General features: G+C 45.1%; 1 protein-coding gene across 8 annotated transcripts in view; it reads left to right on the plus strand.

Moving 5' to 3' along the window:
* Positions 1-1611: 1611 nt before the first annotated feature.
* Positions 1612-14454, plus strand: part of LOC311109417 (protein scribble homolog) — a 119557-nt gene continuing 106714 nt past the window's right edge. For all 8 annotated transcript variants that reach the window (XM_084152287.1, XM_084152289.1, XM_084152291.1 and 5 more), the window contains exon 1: positions 1612-3117. In XM_084152287.1, coding sequence (XP_084008413.1) covers positions 2959-3117 — 159 coding nt within the window. In that variant the 5' untranslated portion in view covers positions 1612-2958. The remainder of the gene's footprint in view (positions 3118-14454) is intronic.

Genomic DNA, 14454 nt, shown 5'->3' on the forward strand with positions numbered 1-14454 from the left:
ACGCAAAAAAAACGCCAAAAAAACACTAACAATCCTGACAAAACCATCAATAGAGTTTAAAATGTTTAACTAGTTTATTTTTATTTGGAACATGGGAATATAACCTCAAAAGTTATTTGTATGTGCACTATGTCATCACGCCTTATTTCCCGCAAAAAAAAATCTATTTGATGGAAACACATCTTTGATGGGAAAATGTGTATATTGTTTTTATGCAGCTTTTAGAATATTCAGATGAAAATCTGTCGTCAATTGGATGGAATCCTGGCAATTGAGATAAAGTATGTGCATTGATATGCATAATTTTTTTTTATTGAACATATTTCAATGAGATGTTATAATTTACTCAGAAATCAGAAATACAAATATTTCTGATAATGGAATTCCCACAGTTTTAAGCCTATTTTATGTGACACTTGTCTGTAGATTCTGGAGGCTCTTTTATTCAAGGTTAAATAATTTACTGGTTGTAGCTTCATCATATCTTTGCAAATGATGCCTGAAAACGTTTTGGTAACATTACTTCAACTGTCTACCATGAATGAGGCCACATATCTGCCTGTCATCGGACCCGCATTTGCCATCCTGTGTTATTACAATACGCATTTGCTGAATTCGGCTGTGCAGTCTGTCTACTTCGCTTTCATTACCGCTAGATGGGGCAATTTGTTAAGCAACAAAAGTAGAGCGGTTTCACCATGAACATAAAGCCAACCTAGCCTGGCTGACGCGACCCACGTGACTCACAGCACAGGGAGCGCTGTGACCACACAGGTCTGGAAAGGAGGACGTTTGTTGATGCAATATTCGCTCAGAAGTTGTGCGATGGGTTTGATTGGTTCTCTCAAATGTGTTTGAAATTGAAAATCCAACTGCCATGCCAGGCATCACCACCTGGTATGGCAACTGCTCGGCCTCCGACCACAAGGCACTACAAAGGGTAGTGCTTAAGGCCCAGTACATCACTGGGGCCAAGCTTCCTGCCATCCAGGACCTCTATACCAGGCGGTGTCAGAGGAAGGCCCTAAAAATTGTCAAAGACTCCAGCCACCCTAGTCATAGACTGTTCTCTCTGCTACCGCACGGCAAGTTGTACCGGAGCACCAAGTCTAGGTCCAAAAGGCTTCTTAACAGCTTCTACCCCCAAGCCATAAGACTCCTGAACAGCTAATCATGGCTACCCGGACTATTTGCATTGCTAAGGGCTTGTAAGTAAGCATTTCACTGTAAGGTCTACACCTGTTGTATTCGGCGCATGTGTCAAATAAAATTTGATTAGAATTGTAATGGAAGGGGGCGGCCTCGGGGGCTGTGCATGTGGGTGTTTGAGTGAGAAAAACACAGCCCTCTTCATTATCGACGCATTGCGCCAGCAACATCAAAGAGCCATTCCAGACTCTGAAGTCAAGAGGGAAGCCAGAATAAAGCCAACACTCTTCTAAAAGTTATATTGAAGACCTCCTAGCCCCTTGGGGTCGCTATTACCTATGTGCAGTTTGGGTGCTTGCCGAGGGAGGGAGGAGAAGGAAACAATTGGTGCACTTGATTTTATTTCCCTGGATATGTGTAGCTACACTGGCGTACGCAGTCATATCAGTGTCGGGCGGTAGTTGTCTTCCAAAAAACAAGAATCCACAATTATGATTTTTTTTGGGCCGATATCATCTCTAGTTGGATGTCTATTCATTCTAGCAAAATATGAAGGAAATGCTGAGTAGGCACTAGGCATGCGTGCGCGTCGGATGAGCGAGGTGTCAGTTGTAAATCTAGCACACCCGGCTACAACAACAATAAGGAGGAGCCACTGGGCAGAGCTGGAAGGTCGTGGTTAGCACTCTCCACCACATTCTTACATCACCACACACCCGGCCGGAGAGTGAGGAAACTCCTCAGCGGAATATTTTTCTACAGAGGACTCCTTCAGACCGGTATTTTGTCAACTAGCGAATGTTCGCTAAATGAAGGAGTTAAAATCCCAAAGACCTCGGACTTCTGCGTGGCCTTCCAGACGAGCACATCTAGCCAGAAAGCAGCGGTATCTCCAGTTTAGCCGTGCCCAGCCCCACACACCTCACCGGCCTGGCTCAAGGAGGGAGGGAAAATAATCAGGTTGCTGATATTGTGGGTTCAATATTTTTTGCTTTAAACGCGTCATGACTTCTGGTTATTATTGTCAGTGCAATGGCTATTGAAAGACTGCCCAGAATTGGTTTCGAATTTGGAAGGTCGTTAAATTGCAAGTTTGTTTCCGTAGCCTAAAGAGGCACGAGTGCTCACAAGCTAGTAACGTTAGCGACAGTGACAACCCAGCAGACGAGTTCCATCTCTCCAGACGCGACTTCCAGAGGCTGTTCAGTGTGCTTACATGGGTCTTTTACCGAGCAGCCTACTCACTTGAGCAACAGAACACACATTTGTAACGAGGAACCAAATAATATTTTCTAAGCTAGCCATCTTGCTAGACAGGCCAGCTTCCTTGTATCAAATAGCAAACAGTCTAGTACTAGCTAATTATGGTAATGGTGGCTGGGCTGCTTTGTCAGAACTATGGAAATTAAAACGACAGTAATTTGTTTTAAAGTACGTGTTTTTAGATTTATAAGCAAATCGTATATAATTTTAATGAGAAATTGACTCCAAACAAGGAAGCTAGTATTTATCGTATTTCTTTATGGTATCTATCACATTTAAGTTGTATATGAGTCGCTGATAGCCAACGAAAAGGACTCGATTTTGGATATCAATTGACGAGCCCCCAGTGTCCCTGGTTTTAACTGGATTTGGCCTCCCTTTTGGATCGACGTGGGAGCAGCGGGATTTCGACGTCCACTCATCTGTCACGTCGATATTTTTGGTATACATTTTCCCATCCATCCTTTCCACAACCTTTCCCCGTTTCTCTCTCCGATGCGGAGTGTTGAGTAGCGCCAGTAACCAAATAGAGAACGGCGGCCGGACATGCTGAAGTGTATCCCTTTGTGGCGCTGTAACCGCCACGTTGAGTCGGTGGACAAGCGACATTGTAATTTGCAAAATGTCCCCGACGAGATATTCCGCTACAGCCGCAGTCTGGAGGAGCTTCTCCTCGACGCCAACCAACTCAGAGAACTACCCAAGGTAAGCAACCAGTTGTTTTCATTAGCACACTGTGGCCTATCCTGGCTATCCCAATCATTATGCATGGTCAAATGAAGGCTAGCGGACTAAACTCCAACTCCATCAAGGCATGCAACCATGAGAAACCCCCATGGATCAGGTGGCTGATGTTTTGATTTACTCTGCCCGCCACGCATCTGTAAACATCTGGCAACATCATCAGTATAATCAGCTGAGCATATTAACTAACTAATCCGGTCACGCAGGAACAACATACTGTTTATTTAGAAAGGGGTTTAAATGTCATTCATTCATATTCCAAACACCATCTTGGGTGAGTGTTGTAGCTACTTTCATATTCTGGGGTCTACAACTGTATACACGGAAAGGTATGATGCTACCTTTTGTGTCCTCCTATTCTTGCTTTGAGTAACCATTTGACGTGTGTCATCAAAGTAGCTGGGAGAGGAGGTGTGTACCATCAGGCTGGCTGCGCTGTGCTCTGACAGCTTGTCAGCTCAGCCTCAGATTCACATTGATAACCACAGAGAATAGGAATTAGAGGCGAAACTGGTCTCTGCCTGCGTTGGATGCTTTCTCTGTGGAGTCAGGTAGAGGAGGCTCCTGCTTCAGAGTGGAGTGGGCATGCTGCATGATATCAAATGTGCAGATGAGAGGAGTCCGCTGGCATGCACTACGTTGTCCGCAGTAACGGCACAGGCCGGTGGGATTGGAAACCCAGAGGCGGGATGCAGGTGTGGAATGAGTCTCCCTCTCAACCCCCCTCCCCCCCCTCCCTCCTCCACCCATCCATACTACTCCTACATGAAACATGACATAAGCTCTGCTGGCATGCCCCTCGTGTTTATTTTTAGGGGAGCTGGGTGGTTATCTGGCTGTGCATTCTCCAGCTTCCAACACTCATTTACACCAGAGCACTGGGGCGGAAGAGTAACCTGACTTTCGCCTCAATGTGCCACTGTGTTCATTGTTCTGCTCCGGGATAAGTGAACGGCTGTGGAAGATAATGGACCTCTAGAGTTCATCAGAGATGTTGCTGCTCAGAAATGCTGAGGCAGGCTCTCAGACATGGTTAGTAGTGGTGGGGAGAGTGACACAGGCACCACTAGTGCTTCTCTCGTGTCGACAAACCAAGGTCATAAGAAGCTACACTAAGATGGCAAAGCTAAAAAAAAAAAAAAAAAGTCTACTGAAGTGTGCAGGTCCACAAGAATCCCGAGAGTTTGAACACCTGTGTAAGTAATAATAAATAATATGCCATTTAGCAGACGCTTTTATCCAAAGCGACTTACAGTCAGGCGTGCATACATTTTTGTGTATGGGTGGTCCCGGGGATCGAACCCACTACCTTGGCGTTACAAGCCAAGTAGTCACTTGTAGGCCTAGGTAGTACACTCCTATTCTGTTTAGGCTGTTGATAGTCTTGAGTCATGCCCTGAGTCCCAGGCCATTGTATTAAGCTATGTGAGTGCCAGTACATAAGGCAATGAACCACAAATTGCCTTTATTACTTAAGTTAGCAGAGAGAATGCAATTGTACACAATTTAATCCAGTAAAAAAACAATCTGGTTTGTCAGCCAAGACCTCAGTTGCACTCGCTCCTAAAATGTCTCTCACCTTTTTGTCTGAGTTTTGTACACGGACATAACAGGGATGAGAGGGACTGTGTGTGGCTGTTTGTGCTGACTTGGCCAAGCTGAGCAGAGCGGGCTGAGACTTGGCTCAGGCCCCCCATGTTCACTGGAGGTACACAGACAAATACAGAGAGAGGAGGGTGTTGGGGAGCAGCTCAGTATAGCTCTAGGACTCACAAAAGCACACTCAGACATCCAGTTGTTTAATATTCAACCCGGCTGCTAGTTAGGCTAGATGCTGACTGGGGTTTCCAGACACAGATCAAGGCTTCTGTGGGAGGCTGTGCCCAAGGGTGCATCACTTGGTCTGCTTGACTCAGCCTGGCTGAGGCTGACAGAAGGCATATACTCAGGCCCACTAACACACACCGACAGACCCCTGTACACGGCACTGTCTTTAGCCAAGAGACACAAATGTGGTGTGACAGAGCAGGTGGCCGTGTTGCGTGCAGACACAAAGCATATGGTCCCCTTGCCTGCAGTCATAGAAAGGCTTCGGTGAGAGAGAGCGGGCCATCAGAGGTCCATAATAGGCCGTGTGGAGAAAACATGGCAATAATGGCGAACGCTCAAACCATAATAGAATCGCGAGCTCTCATTCATCTCATTTGGGCTCTCCTTGTCATGCTATTTATGGCATCTCTAGCTCTCTACAGTTATCATAACTGTTTTTAACACACAATTTCATTTTGAGTTGTTGCACAATGATTGGCATATAGAATCACGTTTCACTCCAGCAGCAACAGGAGCTGTAGCAGCACTCGCGTTGTCTGACAGATTTTCCGCGTAAACTAGTCTCAATCTGTATGCTTGGCTATTACCGGCTAAAGGAAACCCTGGTCTGAAAGGATAGGTCCATTCTATGAATTCTATTTCTATGTTTGAAATAACACCCACCCTGTGTTAAAGAGCATGTTGCGTCTCAAGCAATTAGAGTTCAACCAATGAGCCCTTCGCCATATGAAGAACAGCTAGCAATAGGCACATCATGGACACACAGCAGAGCGAGCAATGACATGGTGCACATATCTGCACATACTGTATGTGACCGTGCGCAATTTCTGTGAACCACTTTTTGCTCGTGAGCGCTACTTTCAGAACTACTGGCCAAAAGTATGCAAAAGTACAGGAGATTCTCTTTAAATGAAAAAAAATATGTCATTCTTTATTAAAAAAATATTTATAAAATAGTTTGACCCCTGTTTGTAAGCTTTTAAATGATATCAAACTCAACCGTTTATCTTTTCCAGTGATGAAGACATTGATGTCTCATGGTATGGTGGGGTATGCAAAATGGGTCAACTTTGAGCACCTTTATCTCCTGAATGTTTTGGCATTCAGGTCCAAAAAGTCACTTCCTGACTACTTCTTCCATGGGCAAACATGCATGGAAAGTTTTGTTTAATCATAAGGGATTCTGTTAAAAAGAGATTGAAATCAAATGGATTTACCCCAAAGTAAAGCATCTTTTCAGTTACGAATTCAATTGCCTTTACTTTTTCAACTACTACAGACTGACCTCTCCTGGTAACATAGCCTACGGTGGCGACCGAATGGAGAAATCACGGGTGTTATTGCACCACCAAGTGTACCAGCTGTCATTGACAATAATCGGCTCACACCACCTTCACAAGTGTCACTGTGGAGATAGGCCACTCTGCAGCAAACCTAAGGCCAGCTTTTGTTTTTCCAAGTCTGCTTGAGCAATGCTCAATGACATTTGGCACACACAACCCATGATGAGGCATTAATATTCTCCATACAGTCAAGAAGGAAAATTGGATGTACTATGCGATGAAGGCAAATTAGTACTATAATGGGGATTGGGGTGTAGAGGGGTAGATTTTCTTTATAGGTTTTGGGAGGGGGTTTAACAGTGTGAACAGGTGGAGATTCAGATGCCCTGACAGGGTCTTAGGTTCGCTGCGTGTTTCTTGAGCCCCACCTGGCAACCCTAGCTTATGTGTGCTGTAGTATTGCCCTTTTCGGGTTAAGCGTTGCATGGGGAAAAATACAAGTTTCATCATATGGCTCCTGTCCAGCGTGTTTTTATTGATAAGGTTGTTTCCTTTAGAAATATTACTCAGCATTCTATTATACTGGAAGAACAAAATGACATGTAGGGACAAGTTGTTCAACCCTATCAGCTCAAACAGAAAGAGCCTTACCGTGTGTAGCTATCTGGGCACAAAATGAGGCTTGCCTCCATCGAACCCTACTTCTGGGGTATATTCATTAAGGAAAACGTTTACCGTTGAAGAACCAAACAGAAGCAAATGAAACGGGGAGGAACATACCTGAATTTGTCCAATAGAAACTCTCGTTTGCATTTTCTGTTTGGAATACAGTGATCCCTCGCCACTTCGCGGTTCACTTATCGCGGATTCGCTATTTCGCGGATTTTCATAATGCATTTTTTTTTTTTTGGTGCATTGTGCTCTGCATTCTGATTCGCTAAAAACTCACTCCCGCTTCTTGTATCAAAACATGCTACGAATTGTGCTATCATTTTGTCGTCTCGTGCAGTTATGTGTACGTACATAAAACAGCTTGGCAAATTTACATTAAGTTGGCCAAATTATCTTGTAATTTCGAACATCTCCTAAACCCATAATGTCGACGAAACGGCCTGGACCGACAAAAGCACCTGCGGATGGGCCCAAACGGCGGAAGATGCTACCTATCTCAGATAAAGTTAAACTTCTGGACATGCTAAGGGAAGGTAAAAGCTATGCAGCCGTGAGGAATGGGACCCTTTGATGAGCCGTTCATTACAGTTCTCCAACGTAATCGATGGTGGCATGTCGGTGTACAAGGATCTTTTTGCAAAGAAGAAAAAAGAGCGACAACAGCTGCCTATCACTATGTTCTTCTCCCGAACAAACACACCTGCACCGCGGGCTTCAGAAGAAGAGAACACTGCAGAGCGCAGTCAGGATGCAGCGGCCCAGTCTGAAGAGCAGTGAAACGGCCTACACGTGAGTCACTGTATTTGTATACATGTAATAGTTGCTAATTGTAAAAAAAAAAAGTTTTCTATTTCGCGGATTTCACTTATCGCGGGTCATTTTCGGAACGTAACCCCCGCGATAAACGAGGGATTACTGTAAACGGTTTCAGTTGCAAAACTATTGCAACCAGGGCATAAAATTAACTTTTTGGTCCACTCAGCCACTCAGATTTTTTACCAGCCAAAAATATTTTTTGTCGCTAAAATTACACACCAACAAAACGGATGAGCATGCTTTGTAATGTTTCTAAAACAATACATGTATTGCTAGTAAGAAGTAACTGTGGTTAACCAAAATATCACAGATGAGACAAATGACACCTCCCCCTTTAAGGGCGGGACGTTACCGTGGTAGCGTGACTGCAGTCCTTTGTTCCTGTGAGGTTGAGTCTGATTAGTAGAAGCTTCTCTTCACTAGCCATTGAAACTCAAACAGAAAAACAACTTAGCCTAGTGAACAAAACAATGTAAATAGCCAAGAGACACAAGGACAAAGTATCACTTAGTTTCAAGTAAATTAGACCAACTTTTATGCCTGTGCACAGCGCTTTTAAAAATGTACCTTTCACTCAGCTCTTCACGTGCGCACAGACCCCAGCCAGGCAGTGTTGCAGCGCGAGGTGGCATAGGCTGTATAGGATTCGTAATTCTTTGATTTTGTGCGATTTAATTTAACAGCTAGGAAACAAAGCCGCGGAAATACTTTGAAAACAGCTACTGACACATTTATGTTACTATAAATGTGATCATACTTGACTTTCTATTCTCAAACTGGAGCCCTGACCACCCGCCAACGTGGCTGGTGAAATAGACATCTTACCCGCCAATGCCAAAATCTACCCGCATTTGGCAGGTGGCATAGTGATTACACCCCTTTACTATACAGAACAGAACCCAAAAGGACCCTTAGAGAGCAAGCGGTCAGGAATTCCAACTCACGCCCATGTGTTCTGAGCCCTTAACATCAAGCCACAGCTATGTTTTCTCATTACGCAACGCTTAATCCTCACTATTCCTTAATGCGTCTTTTGTGTTGCTGCTAAGTAGGTCTCCTCAGTGGTTTTCACAACTACCACTGCCTCCTAATGACAAAAACACAGAGGAGTGCTGAAATGGACTAATTCACTCCAGTGTGTCTCTGGGAAGCAGAGGGTCTTCAGACCTACTCATGGGACATCGTCTCCAAGCTCTGCTCTGTCAATGATTGAAGATGAACCGCTCATGTAAAGCGGATCGCTCATCCCCAAGCTTTTAGACAGCGTTATCTGCTCTTTCCTCTCATGCTAGCAAGGACAAGGCACTTTGCTGCGGAGCGGAGCGGGCGGGGCCGTGCGTGAAGCGGGGCAGTTTGAGTAGGCTACTGATATTGCCTTGGGTTGTTTGGCATGCAAAATGACTTGTAGATCAATTACTGTCTACACAGTTACATGCTTAGTTTGACACTGAAGAAGCGGAAGCATCAGTTGTCACAAAATGTTATGTGTTTTTTGAAAGGTAGAAAGTAATATGAGCAAAATGTTAGTGAATCGCGATTTGTAACGTTTGAATCGATTTCTGACTGATGCATGCTATATTTGGATCGGTTTGGGATCCCAGAAGCATGGGAAAGTACACAAAAGGACTCTTTCTCTAGTCTGCATCTCTTTTGATGTAGTTATGTTTTATGAATCTCAAGGCTGACATTGAGACTGCTGCTGAGAGAAAAGTCTGCACTGACCAATCCATAAGTCAAATCAAAGTCTAACGTCATCATTGTGTATATGTGCACAGTCAGTAAGCTGAGTCCCACTTCAGAGAAGAGCTAATTATGTGAGAGGTAATCAGAAGTGAGGAGCCAGTGGAGAAGCATTGTGAAGAGGTCGAGGTCCCTCTAATGCAGAAGGACATTCAGCATGTTCCTTTGTCTGAGATGATGACCAGCTGGTGCCACATCCTGCTCCACCCTCTGTTTTTTTTGAGGATGGATTAACACCACCAACACCCCCCCTCCCCCATCCCAGACCACAGAGCAGCCAGCAGGCTGAGTGATTGTGTCAGGTGGAGAACAGCCAGCCAGGGAGGCCTTCATGGAGCTAAGAGCCTTGCAAGCCCTAGGGAGATACTGCTGCAGTCATTCTGCGTGACGCGTGCGCGCGCACACAAAACCCCTCCGGAGAAGGCCATAACTCTTATTCCGGAGGGGTTTTGACACCTACACCAGCCTGATGGTAATGCTCATTGATCCTATCAGGGCAGTGTCAACCATAGACAGGCTCTTGTATACATCTGTTGTAAATCTCACTGCTCTCCTCCTGCACTCTGCCCCTCAGTCACCACCTCCAAGGGAAACAATGGGCCAAGGCAGTGGTGCCTGGAGGCTGGTGTTAGCGATAACAGAGAGCATCTCTGTGCACGGCTGGTGCGCCGCGATAGGAATTATGTGCCACAGGGCCACTAACTAAGTACACAGAGACAGGGATCGGGGAACATATGGAGTCATGGTGGCCTCTCTTTGTTTCTCTGTGCGTTGGTTTGGGTATTTAAAGTCGGTCTTAGGCCTAATTGGTCAAGTGCACTGACCTGCCTGACACTGACCGGTCTCAGGTGGATGTGAGTCGTGCCCTAACGGAGTGCTTTGTCTGACAAAATACCTTTGCTCGCCCGGCCTTTTAGGTGTGCAGCATTATGGATTCCACACCAGTCACTAACATAATTTCGCTCCATGAATAGATACACAGCTGGTACATGTAACGTACAATCGAATCGTAACAAACATTTTAATGTCAAAGTATTTGTTGTCTTCAATTTAACCCATCTGATCATATTTAATATCCACAAAAGAGATTCCCCCACTACTCGTGAGGTGGAGGTGGTCAAATACAGCCCTGACATTTCTTTGGGGATGCTGTTTTGAGACCTGAGCTCACTCACTGGTCCTGTTGCTGCGTGGCCATGTGATAGGCCCTCTGAGGGCCTTCTGTCAGGTCACTGACCACCCCCAGGGAGAGCGTATCGACCAGGATGGCAATAGAACTGACCACAAATACTGCCCTTTATCTACTGAAGACTACCTGCTGCTCCACAGTCATCTAAAGGCGTCCGCGTGCTTCCCAGCCTAAACATTTCGGAAGAGTTTGTGCATATATTATGAAGACATTTTGTGACGTTTTTGTTCGTTTTGGACTTCGGTAATAGTTTTTTCGGTTGTTCGGGCACATTTTTTATTTGGGCAAGCCGAAGTCGGTAGCCGAAGTCTACCCCCTTCGTCGGTGATTGGTCAACAGTAGGGATTCTTCAGTAAAGTCTTGTTGTCATTCAACTAGAGACGACTCGTTTTCAAGAATTTTTTTAAATTGAGAAATACTACACCAAACAGTTAGATGAAAAATTGCACAACTAATATCTCCTTGGCAAGCCGCCTCCAACTTCGTTTTAGAGAATTTGTCAGTACGTCCAACCGGCCTCACAACTGCAGACCACATGTAACAACGCCAGCCCAGGACCTCCACATCTGCCTTCTTCACCTGCAGGATCGTCTGAGACCAGCCACCTGGAGAGCTGATGAAACTGTCAGAAACCGTCTCAGGGAAGCTAATCTGTGTGCTCATTGTCCTCACCAGGATCTTGACCTGACTGCAGTTCGGCGTCGTAACTGACTTCAGTGGGCAAAAGCTCACCTTCGATGGCCACTGGCATGCTGGAGAACTGTGCTCTTCACAGATTCATCCCGTTTTCAACTGTACCGGGCAGATGGCAGACAGCGTCTATGGTGTTGTGTGGGCGAGCGGTTTGCTGATGTCAACTTTATGAACAGAGTGCCCCATGGTGGGGTTATGGAATGGGCAGGCATAAGTTACGGACAACAAACACAATTGCATTTTATCGATGGCAATTTGAATGCTGTGATGAGATCCTGAAGCCCATTGTCATGTCATTCATCCGCCGCCATCACCTCATGTTTCAGCATGATAATGCACGGCCCCATGTTGCAAGGATCTGTACACAATTCCTGGAAGCTGAAAATGGCCCAGTTCTTCCATGGGATGCTCTGGATCGACGTGTACGACAGTGTGTTCCAGTTCCCGCCAATATCCAGCAACTTCGCACAGTCATTGAAGAGAAGTGGGACAACATTCCACAGGCCACAATCAACAGCCTGATCAACTCTATGCGAAGGAGATGTCGCGCTGCATGAGGCAAATGGTCACACCAGATACTGACTGGATTTGTATTATTATTATTATATTATTATTATTATTATTATTATTTGCTATCTGTGACCAACAGATGCATATCTGTATTCCCAGTTGTGAAATCCATAGATTAAGGCCTAAAGAATTTATTGCAGTTGACTGATATCCTTATATGAAGTGTAACAGTAAAATCTTTGAAATTGTTGCGTTTTATATTTTTGTTCAGTGTAGCTTAAATGCCTCAATGAATAATGACCGTCTACTGATGAGATGGGCAGGAGATATGCCATTGATTTTCTGTGATCACACACTAGTTCACACCCATAAATCCTGTGTGTGTTGACAAAGAGAGCCATTGAGCCCCACCAGCGGGTCCCCCCCCCCAAAGCACATATTTTCATCCTTCAACGTAGCAAGAACGCTGCGATGAACGTGTTTTGCTCTGTGCACTGAACCCTTTGCATACTGTCTGTGTCACGCTATGACACGGTAGCTCCCTCTGGTTCTTGGAAATCTTTTAAAAATGGTTCGAAAAGGGCAGCCAGAGTTATTCCCGAACAGTGTCGACAGGTTATAAAGCATTGTTTTAATCCAACACTGTGTGGATTTTCTTGCTCAATCTCTTCAATAGTACTTCCTCTGACACTATAGTGAGAGTTATCTTTTGCAAACAACAATTTTTCTCTCCTACTTTTCTGTTTGGGAGGTAGTTTAAGCCAGGCTTGTGAGTGACTAAGTACTGTATTGTATCTTTCTGAGTAGGAGTACGTGTATACTGTGAGTAATTATCCCAGCATTGCCCTCTGAGCTCTGTAGTACATGATGCCAGCAAGAGGAAATGCAGGCATGACTGGAATCTGTAGCAATCTGCCTGCCCTGCCTTCTGTGAGCATGAACCCTCCCTCAACCACACTGATCCTAGTTAGTGTACATTCCTGGCTGAACGGGCCATACACACACAGAGACCTTTACGCCTGCTACTAAGCCACGCGCGCACAGAGTTTTACGTGGTGGACACTAGACGCACTCACACATTGACAAACACGGAGAACCTACACGCAAACACGCATGTTCAGAGAACTTCCAACCGAGGCACATTGTTCTTCAACTAATCAAACTTGACTTTAGTTTTGGCTGTATTAAAATGAAGGCGCTCTAATTCTCATTGTACTTTAATTAAGCCGGCCTCTATACTCCAAGGGGTTTCACACAACCGGAGCCTGGGTAAGGAGCTAAGCTGGAAGAATGTAGGAGACATTTAGACATAGCGATTCAAAGAGCTGCATAGTTTAATCAGCCCTGTTTGGTAATGAGATGGTTTTGCAGAGGAGAGCCTAGGTCTTATTCAAGTAATCCTGACCAACATAGGACCCAGGAAGACCGCTTTGGAAATTATACAGGAAGGTTGTCAATACTCAACTAGACAGCATGGTGTTTGAGTGGTTAGTGGAATAGAAAATGTTTTACCTGAAGTGCATGTTCACAGATTTGACACGTTTATGGTAATGAGGATATTTTCTCATATTTCAAAAAAGCACACACACATCTGAGATCTTGTTGCAGGTGCGTGGGAATAATGGGACGATATCTTCATAGAAAAGTGTAACTCTTTGAAGATATTTTGTCATATAAAATGAAACGTGTTTGCTCTGTGTTTAGAAACGGATGTCTTGTGTTTGTCCCGAGTGTGTTAAGACGTCTGCATGCTTCCCAGCCCAAAACAGTTTGGAAGAGTTTGTGCATATATTATGATGACATTTTGTGACGTTTTGGACCGGTGAGGTTTTTTTTCCGGCTGTTCGGGCACACACTTTTTCTGGAGGCAAGCCGAAGTCGGTACCGAAGTCTACGACCCTTTGTCGGTAATTGGTCAACAGTAGGGATTCTCCAATAAAGTCTTTGTTGTCATTCAACATGAGACGACTCGTTTTCATGCACGTTTTCATTGAAAAATACTGCACCAAACACATTAGCTCTCGACTAAATTAATGACAGATTTCTTGAATTATCTTACATTAATTCTGACTATCACTGGCTACGGCGTCTCAAGAAAATGTGTTTTTTTAGGGACGGTATTTTAAGGGAGTATGCGAGCACACTCGTTCGGCGCTAGCCGAACTGAAGCATGCTGACGCCTTTAGCCTCCCTGTCTTCCCCTCCTCCTCCTCCCTCCTTCTACCCTGTTAGCCCCAGCCATCAGCCTCTGTAGGTCCCATCCTGTCAGTCCTGGACAGTGCAGCTGCTGGAGGGCCCGGACATGGAGCTTAGTAGCTCTGGCAGCTACTGCACTAAAGTGCATAAGTTAACCTGCCGTACTGAGGCAAGCCCTGACTGTGCTGAGCCCCTGTTTGACTCCCAGCTAGCACCTTACCTCCCCTCTCCTTGTTGTCAGCACTCTTCCCCCCCCCCCCCCCCCCCACTACCCCCCCCCCACACACACACACTCCCTGCAAGTTGGACTGACACCAAAAATGGATGATGATGATGATGTCAAAGTATGTGCACCGTTGGGGCATTTTC

The sequence above is a fragment of the Coregonus lavaretus genome, assembly GCF_964263955.1.
Source record: "Coregonus lavaretus genome assembly, chromosome: 34".
Taxonomy (NCBI): Eukaryota; Metazoa; Chordata; class Actinopteri; order Salmoniformes; family Salmonidae; genus Coregonus; species Coregonus lavaretus.